This window comes from Leptodactylus fuscus, chromosome 1 (assembly GCF_031893055.1).
Source record: "Leptodactylus fuscus isolate aLepFus1 chromosome 1, aLepFus1.hap2, whole genome shotgun sequence".
Classification (NCBI taxonomy): Eukaryota; Metazoa; Chordata; class Amphibia; order Anura; family Leptodactylidae; genus Leptodactylus; species Leptodactylus fuscus.
Genome location: NC_134265.1, coordinates 176,125,777 through 176,142,654, shown reverse-complemented (window position 1 = coordinate 176,142,654; position 16,878 = coordinate 176,125,777). Strand labels below are relative to the sequence as shown.

The window sequence follows — 16,878 nt, the reverse complement described above, 5'->3', positions numbered from 1 at the left end:
TCTCCTCCAAGAGATAAGCTTGGGGAAGGAAGGTTCAGGTGTGTTGAATTTTAGGAAGATAAGCCAACACCAGAGGTGTCTTATTACCCTTTACCTATTGACAAAACAGCTATTGAAGGTGTATGGCTACCTTTATCCTGGAACCATGGAAAATAAATGTAAGCTGTAAACTAAACCCATTCACATATTAAAATTTACTTGAATGCGGAAACTTATTTAACTAAACTTTCAACTTTTGATTTTCTGGCAGTATTTGTCATTAATACATTCTGCAATATACTTTATTAACAAATGTTGACTCCTTTATGTGCAAATCTGCACTTCTTAATTTTTTCCCTTAGTTCTCTATAGAAATCTGAAACCCGTACACTGCTTTGACTAGCTGAGTTGGATTATTGTATAAATCTCAGACTGGAGAGGGAGATTGCTTTAGGCTGGGATCCCAATTTGCGGAAACACAGCATTTTTTTGTAGATTTTGTCAATCAGTGATTATATCTCTGTAAATTTTACGTATAGAAATGCTATCTTGGTGTCATACAAAAGATGAGAATCTCATCTTTAATACGACACAAAATGCTACATTTTACCTTTTCTAAGTTTTCTAATGCTTGAGATATGACTGAAGTGACCCCCCCCCCCAGCCCCTCTGTATTATACAAGAGTCTTTACCCTGTACACATGGACACCTAGAGAAAGCAGTGTGCAGCTCTCAATACAAAATGAATGGAGAGAATAAAGAAGGATTTTGTCTAAAATTTGTTAATAATTAATGACATAAATACTGGCAGGAAATCAAAAGTTGTCCAAATGTTAAGCTACCCTGTAATGAATTAATTTAAGGCCTGAATTCACTGAAAATCTGGAAAATCTGGTTTAATGTATTTAAGATGCACCTTTATGAGAAGAAATAGATTCATGTAGTGTCCTCTTAGGCTAGGTTCACATCTGCTCCGGGTTCTTAGTCCTTCAGGGCCGCCAGGGGATCAGAACAATGGAGAGCCGGACTGGTGAAGCCGCAATTACGCGTGAACACCGGCAGACCCTCTGTGCAGATGTGAACTTAGCCTTAACTGTTTTTCTGCCCTGAACTAGAGCGTTTCTTTAGTCTCAATCCAGTGCATTGAATATTGTAGCAGAGTTCAGATTCACCCAGTAAAAAAAAGAAAAACTATACTACATAGTAAACATTTGTTTAAGAGGGGCATCTATGGGTGAGACATGTAACTCCTGACATCTGCACAGGGCAAGGTAGACAAGGATGTGAGAAGAGCCTAGCAGAAGTATCCTGCTATTTACACAAGCACATGTGACAAATAACCGCCACTCATACTATAATCACTTAGCACTACTGCTATCCTGAAATTAGCAGTACATTTAATTGATGCTCACTGAGGGCTATGGTGGCTCTATGAAGCTCAATATATTAGCGCTTTATTTATCACCTGTGTGAACAACAGCAACTGCTCCTAAGGTTATCAGCTCAGTAAGCCATTCCCTAATGCATAACAACCTCTCGTCCCTATTTGTAAAGAGTGGTGACAGTGCTGTAATGAGGCAATTTATACTCAGACTATTCCTACATCACACAATACTAAACCAGCTGCTCGTAACACAGAGAAAAAGCAGCAGAACAACACGAATGCAAACCAAGAGAGATACCCATTAAAAATCATTCTGTCATTGCCAAACTACTTATCTCTACTCATCTGATAACCCCACTGACAATAATGTAAGACATTAAAGAGAAATATATTGTACATTGCCAGCACGGTGGACAAACATATATGCATCAATTTGATAACTCATTGCTAATTACTAATTATTAGAAAGTTCCTAAATTATACTAGGGAATTACTTAAAATAGCCAACTTGGATATTATACATGCCTGGACAGGAACTGACTTAGTCTAGATTCATGGCCATTTTGATCGGCTCTTCTCATCATCCTCCTCACAGCGTACGCAGCCACCTCTGTCTTCAGCGGGATCCAAATCCCGTATATGCGCTGTTCACTCGTGTAGGAATATAATAAAGATGGCCGGCGGAGCATGTGCTGTAAGCTCAGCCCAAACCCGAAGTGGTTGCGCGTACAGTGCACGCGCGGGATTCGGATCCCACTAAAGACAGAGACTGCTGTGTATGCAGTGAAGAGGATGACGAGAAGAGATAACCTGTATGAGGTTGGAGTGAACAAACAGCCTAGGAAGCGGCATCAACGGTATGACGATGCTGTGCCAAAAACAATATATTTCAACAATGCCTGTGAACAGGAGAGTAAGAGAGCACTAGAATAGTCTAGAATAGTCTTACTAAAGGATATTCCAACTTGTGTTTACTTAAAAAAACTAAATCCTCATTGATAGACTCCCTACAAGCTTAATAACATACTGACACTTGCTGATCTATAGAGATTTTCATTGCAGCAGTCACTTCATTTACATCACTAACAGGACAGAAAGGATCACAATAGAAGTTAATACACATAGTGACCCATCATTACATATACTACTGACAACTGAGAAAGTCACAGATTATCTGGACCCCCTCCCTGCACAACGCGTGTCTTAAAACCTCTCCTGTAGACCTCAATGAGTCAGAAGTCTATGGCCATAATGTAACGCATATCATTAAATGTTGTTAGATCAGAGAAGAAGCTCTAGCACAATGACAACCTCTTTTAGTCATGTCCAGAAATTAAAATAAAAAAAAACTCTATAAACTGAAGGAGATTAGAAAGAAATATGATATATTTCTGGTTTTAATAAATAAAAAAGTGGCAATACTGTGTTACATCACCCCATTCAACTTGCAGTTTCACAAACTGAAAATGCAATTCTTACTATATATTAGATTGTTCATAAAAAATTTTAAGTCATTTACCATAATCTGCTGCAAAAGCAACATAAACGCTGGTTGGCGTAATGAAAGAAAAATCTGCCATTGGTGTTATAAAACCTTACTAAATACCTAAGCCTCAGTAATATAAATAATGTCTCAGACATAACCCCCATCATGTTCCTGAACACTTGTCTTCCGGTGGCCGCTATCCTAATGAGTACTGCACCTTCATTGTTCCATGCTCACCTAATGAGGCATTAACCCCTGATTCATCAGATGACTCGCATATTAATCTAGTTATTGTCACATAACCAATATCTATCTGTAAAAACAATTTAAAAGCAGACAATATGTCAAACAAGCAATCTGGAACCTATTCTTTTACCATGTGGCTTCAACATTATACATAATGTAAAGATGAAATGTAACTTGTTATCATTGGTTCTGGTTTTTATGCAATTTTGTTATTATAGAGCTAATTCACTTGATTATTAAAGCCCATTAAAGAACCTCTTGTAAACGTACATTAACTCTTGTGGAGAAGGATGAGGATAAGCATTTGCATTTATTTCTAGCACTATTTATCTTATTAAAAAGGGTGGGGAACAATAACATTGATCCACATGGTGTAAACACATGGGAAAGGCAATTTAAAAAAGTGCAGTGTTTTATAGTTCCTGCATAGTGATTCTAAGCAAATACCATCCACACACTGTGGAAAAATATGCACAGTGGACATGCTGAGATTTGCAGTTTTGGAGGTCGCTGTTTGTCACTTAAAGCTATGGAAACACCGCTGGGCTTTCTGTGAAAAGCGCTGCTGCCACGGATTTTCCCACAGTGCTTTTTTGCTGTGACCCACTACGTGGGGCTGTAGCCTAAATCAAACACAGACTATCTTTTTGCTCCCTGTGCACCTGGGTTGTCTAATAGTTTTGGGTTCATAGTTTTTTGAGTTGGTTGCTTTGCTCCTTATATCACAGCTAATAATACTATAATATCTTTTGGATCCCAGTGAAGACGACTATACACATTAGACTTGAATGCCAACCGATTGATGATGGGAATATTTGCATGAGCAATCCCACTGGCCAAAAATATCCACCATGGCCAAATTATTTTTGGCATATTAAGGTCTGCCACTTGACATCCTGATCTTCCCTCTATTTTTATGGCAGATCATAGGTCAAAACTGGTCATTTCAGTTGAATGAAATCTAATATGTATGGCCAGCTTAGCACTATAAAGCTGAGAACAATTCTCTCACTGACGGGTCTTCCTTAAAGGGAGTCTTTCACCTGCCCAACTTATTTAAACTGCCCTTAGGCCGGAGACCCAGAAAACATTGCAGCGTTTTACAGTCAGAGAAAGGTGGATGGGATTCTAGTGAATCCCATGCCCGCTTCATGGTAAAAACCATGTTGCGGCCTGGTTATGGAATTGCAGCATGTCAATTATACCTACGGAAACGCCCCCATAGATATAATTGAAACAAAGTCTGCAAAGGAAACCTCTGCAAACTTGCTGACTAAAGCGCTGCAGGAAGAATCGCGATGCAATGCCGCTGTGGTTTTTCCTGCAACTTTTTTTGCTGCGGGACACCACATGGGGCCTCAGCCTTTTAGTGATATAGATCTCGTAACAGACTCCCTTTAAGTATATGTGAGAGTCAATGAATTCATGCAGTGTAAGTAAGCTTAAAAATTGCATTGTAATGAAACTGACATTACTTTTAGAAGAAAGCTGTTGGCAAATAGAACATATAGTAAGTACATGATAAACAGAACACTGTAAAACCATAGATGATATATTTTTACATTATAACTCAAAGTCAAAGAAAAAGATGTACTTTAAAAAGAGTGTCTGCGACTTAGTACTAGCATATTTAACTGTCACCACTGCGTTACAAAGCATATTGCAGTGATAAATAACAATCCTTTGTTATGTAGGTCACTTTTATAGATTAAAAAAAAAAAAAACATCTTTGAAGTCTTATGCACACAAGGCAGTTGCTGCATTAGGTGCGGGACTACAGTCTTGTGAGCAAGGCATAGAGTAGACAAACAGAAGATGGTAGGGGTTTGGTTGGAAAGAACAATGCTCCAAGAACGGAAGGACTACGTCAAACTGCATCACTTGCATAAGACTTCAAAGTTGCATTTCTACAACTGTACAAAAATGACATACATAACAAAGGCTATGTTAGATGTTTCGCATTGTAATGTGGTGACAGATGAGTATGATTGGGAGAGTTGGTAGACTCCCTTATATTGGACATGTGCATGTAGTGATTTTTGCACTGATTTTACTTGAGCGTAAGGCTAAGTTCCCACGAGGTGTCCTGTGGGAAAAGCCACCGCGACAATGCATCGTGGTTCTTCTCGCAGTTCTTTAGACAGAAAGTTCGTAGAGGTTTCCTCTGCAGATTTTCTGTTTCAATTATACCTAAGGGGAAACCACTGGCATTTCCGTAGGTATAATTGACATGCTGCGATTTCTAAAAACGCGTTGGTTTTTACTTCAAAGTGGGCATGGGATTTGCTAGAATCCCATCCACTTTGCACTTTACCTAGCAGTGCTGCTATTTTTATATTTAGTAACATCCCATGTGCCATAACACAGCCTAATTCATTTTACAACCCAATAATGGAGAACCATTGCCACACTATGCATAATCTGACTTGTAATAGTACTTCAAGGTGTAACGGAAAACATTTTCTGTATGTTGATAGCATTAAATGGAACAGAATTGTGCTTAAAATGGGAATACTTATATGATACATCTACTATATAGCAAAGCAAACACTACAATATGACAAAAAGAAAAAAAAATAATAATAAAAAAAAGCTTCACACAATAAACTTAGCAATTAATCTTATAAGAAATAATATTTACCCAGTTACATTTCTAATTTTCCCATTGCCCCAATTGCTCCTTCATCCTCTGGGTGCAATCCGGATGGTCTGCATTAAAAACAAACAGAAACAAACCACACCCGTAACTCTGGAGACATATCCTTATTGTCTTAAAAGAACTGACAGTAGGGGCAGATTTTGAGGCGTAGATGTATTGAAAGTCAGTGACGATTATATACAAGAAGGGAAGAATGTTACAGGTACAGAATAAATGGCTGCCATACAAAAGTTTGGCACCAATTATCTAGCGCTAATATTTGTCAGAATGTACACACTTCAATACAACTAGGCCAAAATTACACGAAAAGACATATGATAATCTTTTATTATAGTCATGTTTTTGTACGTCCTACCAAATTAAAATCTGCCCCATTAAAATACATTCAAATAAATTATTTCATCCAATATGTGTCTAATAACTTATTGGGAGAACAAAAAAAATTGATACATATATGATATTATGCTATTTACTGGTTATACTCAGTTGCAGTGCAAACCAGACCTGTGACGTTGACTGTTGCAACAGATTTTTCCTTTGAAAAGATCATACTATTGAATATTGTAATAGGTTACTATGGGTTCAGGTTTAAGTGCAACATCACAAATCTTATTGAATGAGCCTCCATGAATGTGTTTTACTATACTGTAGATAATGCTTAATAAATAAGTTTTCACATTCAGTATACAAAGCTATGGTGTATGTAGTAACATGACTCTTAAAGGGATATTTAATTATTAACAAACAGGCTTAGCGAAAATGCACACCATTGTGTAAGAAATTATATCAACTAACAGGTCAAAGAGGTATCAGAAAAGATATAAATTTTTTTAACTTTTTTTTTTTTTTTTTTTTTAAGGAGGTTATGACTCTTTAAGGCTGAGGCCCCATGTTGTGGAAATGCTGATTTTTTTGTTGCAGATTTTGCTGCGCTTCTTTGAGCCAAAGCCAAGAATGGCTACAAAAGGAATTGGAAACATATAGGAAGTTCTTATACTATTATCTTCTGCTCAATCCACTCCTGACTTTGGCTCAAAAAAAAACGCAGCAAAATCTTCAACAAAATTAAGCTGCATTTTCACAATGTGAGGCCTTAGCTTTAATTTCCCTGGCTTGAGCCAGGAGGGTTGCTGCAACGCTACTTTAGGCTATGGTCGAGCACTGTCACCCCAAAATAATGGAGCTGCTTTGATCTACAAATGCAGTTTTGCATAATGTCCAAACATTTAGCCTTTTTGACTAATTCTTCATATATTTACATTTAAGATCTCATAACAAGGTCCTTCCTTTTTCATTGGAATCACTTTTTTTGTGATTTGTATGAGCTGATAAAGCTGTATTGTTAGATCTTAGATGTGTTATTTTTTCCGTTACAATGAGACTGTGACATGTTAGATGATAGGATTTTGTGAACAGGGCTGCTGACCATCTGTAGTGCTGTAAAACTGGAGTATAAATGCTGTCCAAAATTAGTGCTGGTTAAGGAAAACCCCTATTAACACCGCGTCTGTCTGTAAATCCTACACATATAGCTTGCCCTTACTGTGACCTATACAGACAGCACCACCCAAGTTCAGCTCATGACGGACCAAATTCCCCAGTGTTTCTTTTGTAACCAAACTTCATGAGAGTTTGGTAAAAGTCGCCTTTACTGAAGCAGATTATTTACATTACAAGTAGAATATACTGTTTGTTAGCAATATGGATGACTGAGATGTTCTCAAAGCAGTTTCGTGCAGTCATTAGAACCCCTACCCTCAAGAGAATGGGGTTCACTGAGATATTCTCTTCTTAGCCGTATAGTATAGAATATAACTAGAACAATAATACGCCTCGTGATATGAGCACAAAGACGGGGTGAGAGAGCTGAAAGTCACTTAAATCTCTTTCAATATGAAACAAATCACTCAGTCTGGTCACGGAGGCAGCTCCCTCATTGCTCAAATTATACACTTGAAGATAAGCTCCCACCAAACCCTATTGGGGTTTGACTAATTTACTGCACAGATACTGCATGTCTGTTGTAATAACAGGTAGTCTGCATTGGGGTCGGCCATTTATCTGAATTACACTTCTTTGCTCAATTCACAATGAATTATGCTGCCTACTCTGCTACTCTTTTTTTCATGAACCTTTTTATCCCTCTTGGGAACACCTAATGTGGCAGGCAAACAAAATTGACAGCCTTGTCTAGTCAACAAGGGGGTATTCTCGGGAGAAGGCATTTAACTTTGTAGAGAAGCAAAGTATTAATGTGCCTGACCAAGGAATGGTAATTATCGCCTTGCACCCCATGCTGTCATGTGAGCAAAACACCCCCAAAATATCATCTCTTGCATTCATTTGTAAATTAATTGTGCCAGGGGAAATCTACCTTGTAATATTGGGCAGATTACTCAAATGCATACATTAGGCATGAATAATGGAATTCATGGAATTTTTTTTTTCCCACTGTCTCTCATTTTACAGGATAACAAGAAGCAAGGATTAAATATGCACAAGTTTACCTTTTGTAATATATACACCATATCTACTCACTGTCTCCAGTCTTGGTTGTAAGGTAATACACAAATCGAAGGTATTGTTGAGTTAACCAAATTTGCCTAATCTGTGTTTAATAATATAATATAATGAGAGATGATACACTTTGTTTATATATGCTCTCCCACTTTAAGGCTTAAGGCCCCACGGAACGAAACGCAGCACCAAAGCGCTGCAGGAAAAACCGAGGCGGGAACGCATCATGGTTCTTCCCACAGCACTTTGAACAGAAAGTTCACTGAGTTTTCCTCCGCTGACTTTCTGTTACCATTTTATCTATGGGAAAGCCGCCGGCATTTCCATAGATATCATTGACATGCTGTGATTTCCAAAACTTCTCTGGTATTGGAAATCATAGCATGTCCGTGCTGCGGTTTTAAACTCAAAGTGGGCATAGGATTCGCATGAATCTCTTCCACTTAGCAGATACTGTAAAATGCCACGATTTTTCCCAAGGCGTTTCCTGCCGTGGGGTCCTGGCCTAAAGGTATGTATACACAGTGGGCATTAAGGTTTCTCTGATTGACGGCTGCAGACAGATTTTCTGTATCCATGCTCACTCACTTTAAATAGACGGTCTCCTTTTTTTTTTAGTGGAAAAAATAAAGTAGCATGCAGTGTTACTTTTTAGTTTTAAATTTTTATTCCAACTTTGAAGTGAATCAGGACACAGTAAGTCTTCTGTTTGCATCCATCAATCGGTATAGCTTTATTGCCCATTGTTCTGATCCTCTAATGAGTTAGAACAATGGACATTATGATGGTACTCTCAACCTAGCATAACTGTCATAAAATAACAAGTGATATAGATTTTCCACAGAAGTGTTACAGACCAATATTATATTATACAAATGATTCTGACAATGATTATATAAATTACAATTTATATTTGTTATAGTTCTACTGATTTATAGGGGATTACCATCTAAGACCACTGGAACATCCACCCATCAGGGTTTACTGATCCTTGAACCACCTGACAAGTCGGCCACTGCATAAAGAAAATGTATCAGGAGCTGAATATTAATGGACTTGGCTCTCTTCAATGAATGGGAGTTACAGAAACAGCTGAGAAAGGTGGCTGCGTAACTTTACAAAGGCTGCATTCACATGAACAAGTGCACGTCCTGGATCCATTGGAAAACAGCACAAAAGGCATATGGATGATATCCATGTGCCGATAACCATGTGCCGTCCATGACTTCCATGGACCAATGGATTTCATTACTAAGCACGGGCCAAAAAGTAGAAAGGAGTAGGACCTGTCCTGAGATTGGCTCCTGGACTCGCTTCCCCATGCATGGACCCATATTAATACACCGTCATATGCATGGGGCCATTAGAATATAAAGAGTCAGAATGCTCGGTGTTAAAACTGCAACTAACACACTGTCAAAGTACACGCTCATGTGCGTGGAGCCTAAAGGTGAAAAAATGAAGAGTTGTTGGCCACGGTAGAATCTGGTGTTTCAACAGTTATTTGTTATTTTTTTTTCGTTATCAAAAAAGGTAAAGGTTAGAGTACAAATATGAGTACAATATCTACAGAGTCCACTAGCAACTAGAAAAGAAAATCCAGTCAAAGACCTCATCTCTTACTTCCGATATCCCATTGAGATTTCCACAAGGGGATAACAATGAGATTTGAATGGGATACGATTTCAGAGACTAGAAAAGTTGGGTCCATTTTATAGTTGAGTACAAAAAGTTTCATGTAACTTACTACCCAAGGCACTTCTCCAACCAGATGTCATTAGAAGACACATACAACCCTGAACTCATATAAGAAAGGAGGTGCCAAGCAGTTCCGATATTATCACATCATGTTTATATCTTTATTCTGCTTATACGTAGACTTCTACATATTTATGTAATGTACACAGGCTGCTAAAAAGTATTATTTCTACTTGACTTTAGTAGTTCCAGTCCTCAAACAAAAACTTTCAGTTGAAGGACATGTTTAATGATAAAGTATATTACATAGTTTAATTAGCTGGCTTTAAAGCACTTACAATGTTTTCCGGTGGTTTCTTTTAAAATGACAGTAAATGTATGATATTGTCTCAATTAAAATTAAAAATGCAGAAACTGAAAAAAATATTGTAAATAAGTAAGTAAATTAATGTCTATTATGTTATTAAGTTGAAATATCTATTCCTTTATCCCAAGACATATCCACTTAATTTCTTTCAGTTCACATTTCACAGTCAATATGAAAATTCACTCTATTTTCAAATATCTCCCTTCCTAAAAACCAGTGAAGGTGTACTGTGAAAGAAAAATAATACACTTAATTTGCAATACCGTTCAATTTCCTATTTTTGCTTATTTTGGAATGGAAGGAAATGTAAAATATGCTCCATCAAAGTGAGGAAATGAGTCAGAAGTACAAGTTGTCTCAAGAGCAATACTCAACAATATGCAAATCATGTGGTTCATAGAGGTCAGTGGAGCTGGTAACCCCAACAAGAGGAAAATGACTGAAAACTGGTATTGACCAATTATTGTACCCTACTAAATGTTCTTTCTCTATCTGTAGAGGTCAATATAGAGATTTTAAAGGTTAAAAGCCTCAGTAGGAAGAAAATAACTATTTCCCACTACTGTTGTAATGAGTTTAAGGGGTTTGTCTGTCTAAGAGTTTTATCTGTTCTCCTCTCATCTCTCTCTGCTTGATTTCAGTGGCTATTTGGTCGCCAAGTTTAACCTATGTGATGGTCAGTTCAGGCCAGTAGTTTGTTCCCAAGACTAAACTGCACAAGATTACCTCTGGAATTGCATATAGAGATAACAGAGGCACTAGTCAGGCCACTGTTCCCCCTCCAGAGAGCAGGGACCGATACCACAAACCCAAACCCTGCTGCTAGATAGCAGAGGTGGTCTGAATCTTAGGCAACAAGCTGTGAACACTGAGGAGACCTAATCAGCATTATCTGATGAAAGGAGCAAGATAGATAAAGCAATGTATTGAGTAAAATACTTTAATTAGCTCAAGCTAAAAGTTTAAATATGATCCTGGAGATAGAAGTTCCCCTTCTGTAATCCAATTAAATTGTCCAATTGGTGGTGTTTGTTAGGGAATCCTGGTGTACCAGGACAGCTGGCGATCTTTTGGATCAAGTATGCTTATTGCAGTTTCAAGGTTGAACTAAAAAGACATATTCCTTTTTCTTAGCATAGACAACAAAGTAACTAAAGCAGGTTTAAAGGCCACAGTCATTAGGAATACCAGAGAATTAAACATTTTCCACTGAGGGTCGAAGCTAATTGCTCAAGCTTAATTGGCATCAGGTCTCAGACTTAATCTCAATATGTGATCTGTGATTCATGGTGGGACATGGCAGCAGTAGTCTTCTTGGGACCTAATAATGGTCTGGAGAAGCTGGCTGAGGGCAACTTTGGTCAAATATGAATGCTGGCAGCCCTTACATTTTGGGAATTATGATTAATGTCACTAATAATGCAGATGATTACTGATATGTGCATCTCCTGCAGTTTGTCATATTGCACTACCTGCCTACATCCACAATAAACATGCTATCATTTACCTCTTTATTGAAGGCACTGTTCCTCCGAAAGGAACGCTTTCTAATTACTTGGTAATGTTTTATGTCTTAAACATTTTGCAGCTCTGGACCTTGCCAACTGCTCAGTGTCTTACTGTTGATTAATGGCATTGTGTTTAATCAAAATTTAGAACCAAGCTCAAGCGTCTCTCGTGTGCAGACTGCAAACTGCCAAAGCACTTAGTGAAAGAAACGTGGCTGCAAACAATTGCAGTGGCATATCTGATTCCAAAGCCATGGGGTGCCATTAACCCTTCTTTTGGCTGTAGTACAGTAGATATAAAATAAGATTAATTATGTTTATACAGCTAGAGTAATGATTATTTTGTCTACATTAGATGCATAAAAATGTAACCTTTCAGCCAGAGGAATGAGTTTTTTAATACTAGCATACAATTGTAGAAGGCATGTTTTCGTATATAGTAAATATATTTCATGTACATAAGTGAATACAAAAGTGCATTAAAGATTCTTAGTATTAGATCCACACTTGGCTTTGACCAAAAAGAAAATTAAATTAAAAAAATAACTTACAAAATTTTATATTTGCAAATCAAATTTAAAATATTATCACAGTTTAGATAAAAGTTTTAATTTCGATATTATTGGCATGTCAAAACATGGAAATCTGGTAATTAACTAGTCCATAAAATATCTGAATAATGTGTTTATTCAGACTTGGAAATACATGTGGAAATGTAAAATGTGTTTCAAGTTTTGATATTCTATTCTCAATCACTTATTCCGCTTAATAGGTTTCTAAAATACAGATTGAAAGTTAAAAATAATTATATGCCAGGACAAATACATACAATTTTGTGATGTGAATTTTTATGACCATGTTGTGCAACTGTTCGCCGTTGACGTTAAGTGATTTTTTAATACTATTACTAAACTACTGAAATGGATGCTATTATAGCTTTGAGTGCTCATGTCATTGCAATAAAAAAGTCAGACTGCTTAATCAAATAATACCAAGTAAAAAATAGAGCAAATGTGTCTGATCTATGCTTCTCTTGAGACTTTTTTTTATTCTCTTGACAGTGGTGGCGTTTTTTTGGGATGCCATAAACAATGTAAAGCGACCTGAAAATATCATCATTTATAGAAGACAATAGGGCAGATTTACTAAACTAATGTAAATTCAAACTAGATAGTGCCAGATATATTTGTTTCTAATGCTGTTTGATAAATCTGGTGTATCTTTAGACTGTATAGTAAAAGGTTATACCACCTATTAGTTGACTTAGTCTGAGCCAGAATTTTTGACAACCGACTTTTTAGTGCAATTTGGTGCATTTTTGTCTCATATTCAGCCATGCCTCTTTTCCTGCTAAGACATATCCTCTTCTCTAGTATTTTGATAAAATTTATCTCAAAGTAGATGCAACAAAATGCACCATGATGTGCCAAAGTATACGACAGGATTGTGTTTAAAAATTCAATAGTAAATGTGGGTCAATTAATTCAGAACCAAAGAAGTACTAAATTTAGATAATCCAATTAAATGCAAATACAATTAGATTGAATATGACTGATAGATTAATATTATATACAATATTAATTGACTAGCTTTAATAGTGACTTAGTACTTTACAATATGTCAATGTCATCTGCTACCTATTAGAATTTCAGCTGTAAACGATGATAAGAAATCTATGCAATACATGCTGAATAACCAAACGGCAGCTACTTATTAGGCCTGGTTCACATCTGCGTTCAGTATATTTAGTTCGGGGAGTCCGCATGGGGATCCCCCGAATAGAATATCAAACGCATTGACAAGCAGTGAGCTTATGAAAGCACACGGACCCCATAGACTATAATGGGGTCCGTGTGTTTTCCGCGCAGTGTCCACACAGAACATCCGGAGAGAAAGGTACTTCATGAACTACTTTCCTCTCTGCGTGACTCATGCAGACAATGTGCGGAAAACACATAGACCCCATTATAGTCTATAAGGTCCATGTGCTTTCATTGCTCACCACTTGTCAATGTGTTTGGTATTCCTTTCACGGGGTCCCCATGCAGACTCCTCGAATGGAATACCAAATGCAGATGTGAACCAGGCCTTACTAGCTAGACCTTATCATACACAGTTTAACATCTAAACTGAAATATTATGGAAAACTGAAAGGGTACTTAAATGCACAATTGTGTCTTTCAAGCACAGTCATAAATATGCCCTATAATACAACACTTTGGAAATAAGTGTTTCCTTGTTTTACCCTTTTTCCATGGCTAAACTATTCAAAAACTAAACATTGATATAAATCATATAAATAGAAATGATCAAAAAATTCTACGATTCCATACCAAATGGAACTGATGGAATTTCTTAGATCTTTGCCTTCACTGACTGTGACTTACCATCAAACTTGGATAGACATTTACTTGCAATAAAGGATACATCCAATCCAGTAAATTAAATGTAATGGGAGGACACACAAATACCCCAAACGTCCATAAATTTCCTACACAGAAGACAACAGTTGTACCTAGTGGTGTGACTACACTACTAACCTTGACATTTTCACCTGGGCATGTAAGGTGAGCATGTCAGAAGTTCATACTAAGTTTTATTAGAATATATGACACAGTCATTTACACATCCTATTTCTTTTTAGCTTGACACAATGAAGGTTCACTGGGCTTTCTACAATCAGAAAGTGGTAACAAAGAAAATATGAACTAATAACATAATCTTCATTATTTTACATTATTGTAATGGTGTCCACGGTATGTACAATATTTAGAAAACATGAACTTTGCTTCTGACCAAATTTAACACAAAATGGGGCATTATGACTGATTTTATCAAGACCTATAATGGTTAATTCCATTAATACCTCCATACAAATAGTTTGAGGCAAAATAATAGATAATCATTAAATATGATTTGAAATATTATCAAATATTTCAAACACTTATGCAACGGAAATGTATTAGTTGAAATCCATTCTTTATTGTATAGAATTAAGAGGATTTCTGATTCGGAAGAGCAAGTATATTTAAAATAAAAAAATTCTAGAAACCTAATTATTTCAAAGTGGCATTATTGAATATTTGTTGTTTGTCGTATTATTTGGTTACTTATTTTTAGTACAACTTTAATGTGAACTGTATGATAATGGTGAGATTTCTTTCAGTCTACAGTCTTATACAATAAAGAATCTGGAATCAAAAGGGTCCGGATTGGTGTTCCTCATTCCAGCATTTGAAACCAATGCCAAGACTTGCAATCATATAAATCACAGGCATATTTACATAAAGCTCAAATCGCATTTGGGGAAGTGGTAAAATTAGCGGTTATGGTTAATTCCAAGGGAAGTGGCTAAATTAGTGGTTAGGGGTAACAATTAGATTATGCGATGTTTACTAGCATTTCTCAACTAACATTCCAAAACAATAGCCGTTGCCAATATGCATTAACCACAACTTTCTGAAGTTTTAATTTTAAAATAAAAATTCCAATTTCGGGACTATATTTAAAATAACATAATGAGAATAAATATAAGTCATACTCAATGAAAAAAAAATCTGTTTCTCCTGTTTGGATGCTTCCTAGGTCCACTGCTGGACTCCACTTGACACACGGACAATGATCACTCAGGTAGTCATTGGCTGTAGCTTTGTCCTGCTTCAGCTGCTACAGTCATTGACTGAGCCATCATTTTCTGTGTGTCGCGTGGGAAGCAGTTCCTTTTCATTGGCTGGAGAACCACTTTACGAAATATTACGGTTCATGTACAATATTGTATTTAATATCTATAACTTATTCTCTAAGCTAAAAGGAATTTTAGTTAATTCTCTCCAAAGAATTATAGAGAAGCTTTTACTTTTTGAATAAATTGTTTTTGATAACTATTTAACCAAATCTTAGAAAAGTTATCTGAATTACTTCCCAAGCTGGGGAGGCCAATAAGTGCTAACAAGAGGCAGGTAATGTTCTTTTCGCATAATCACCTGTACTGTTAATGTTATTCAGTGGCTCATCCAAGCTACCATGATAATTTATTCCAACACACCTGTTGTATACAAGAGTCAGGTAATCTGGCACCAAAAGGGTGTTATGGATGCCACTAATGTACTCTTAAGACCCCAGGAGCGATGCATAAGGTGGATGCAAATCCTAGGTGCAATCTGCTTGTCTTCCTTCCCAGTCTACATTTGTTGTGCTAACAATCTCATGGCAGAAGCTCATTTGGCATTTGTTATGGATTCATAATTACTTGTGTTCCATTCCAAGTCAAATAAAAATCACTTTACTGGTTGTGCTATTTGTCTTAATAGACGCCAATAGAATTTCAAAATTCTTTTTGCCAAAGAGTACTAGAAAAACTAAAAAAAAATAGGATATTTAAATGAGAGAAATGTAACATATAGCAATAAAATGTTGATATCATATCAATACCACTAGTCAGTCTATCTATCTATCTATCTATCTATCTATCTATCTATCTATCTAGCTATCATCTATCCACCTATCTATTATGTATGTATTTATTTATTTCATCCTTTATCGCAGGGCCATAGCTATAATGGGTGTAGACACTAGAGATGAGCGAGTACTATTCAAAAGGGCCGTTTCGAATAGCACGCACCCATAGGAATGAATGGTAGCGGCCAGCACGCAGACTGGCCGCGTCCATTCATTCCTATGGGTGCGTGCTATTCGAAACGGGAGTTTCGAATAGTACTCGCTCATCTCTAGTAGACACAATACATGATCTCATAGTGCCTTCACCTCTGCTGTATAATACACCAGTATTATAAATGGAAGATGTTGGGTGAAGGGCCTTATTTTGCTGTAAGTTGAGCCGTGTCTGCTATTTTAGTCGATTTAAGCCTATTAGATTTTAATTCTAGGGTGATAAAGAAGTAGATATATTAACAAATCTGTTAAAAATACAATGCAAAGCAAATCGTGGAGAAAAATGCCATAATAAAATAAATCACTTGTAGAAAAAAATGCATATTTTTGTTGAATTGCTTACAGAAACATTTTACAGCTCAC

General features: G+C 36.7%; 1 protein-coding gene across 4 annotated transcripts in view; it reads right to left on the bottom strand.

Moving 5' to 3' along the window:
- BNC2 (basonuclin zinc finger protein 2) overlaps nucleotides 1–16,878 on the bottom strand; it is a 464,979-nt gene that overhangs the window by 3,702 nt on the left and 444,399 nt on the right. Inside the window, exon 7 of one of the 4 annotated variants that reach the window (XM_075279948.1) lies at nucleotides 5,737–5,804. The exons of the other annotated variants lie outside the window; for them this stretch is intronic. Within the exon in view, the coding sequence (XP_075136049.1) occupies nucleotides 5,741–5,804 (64 nt within the window). The 3' untranslated portion in view covers nucleotides 5,737–5,740. The remainder of the gene's footprint in view (nucleotides 1–5,736; nucleotides 5,805–16,878) is intronic. 4 annotated transcript variants of the gene reach the window in all.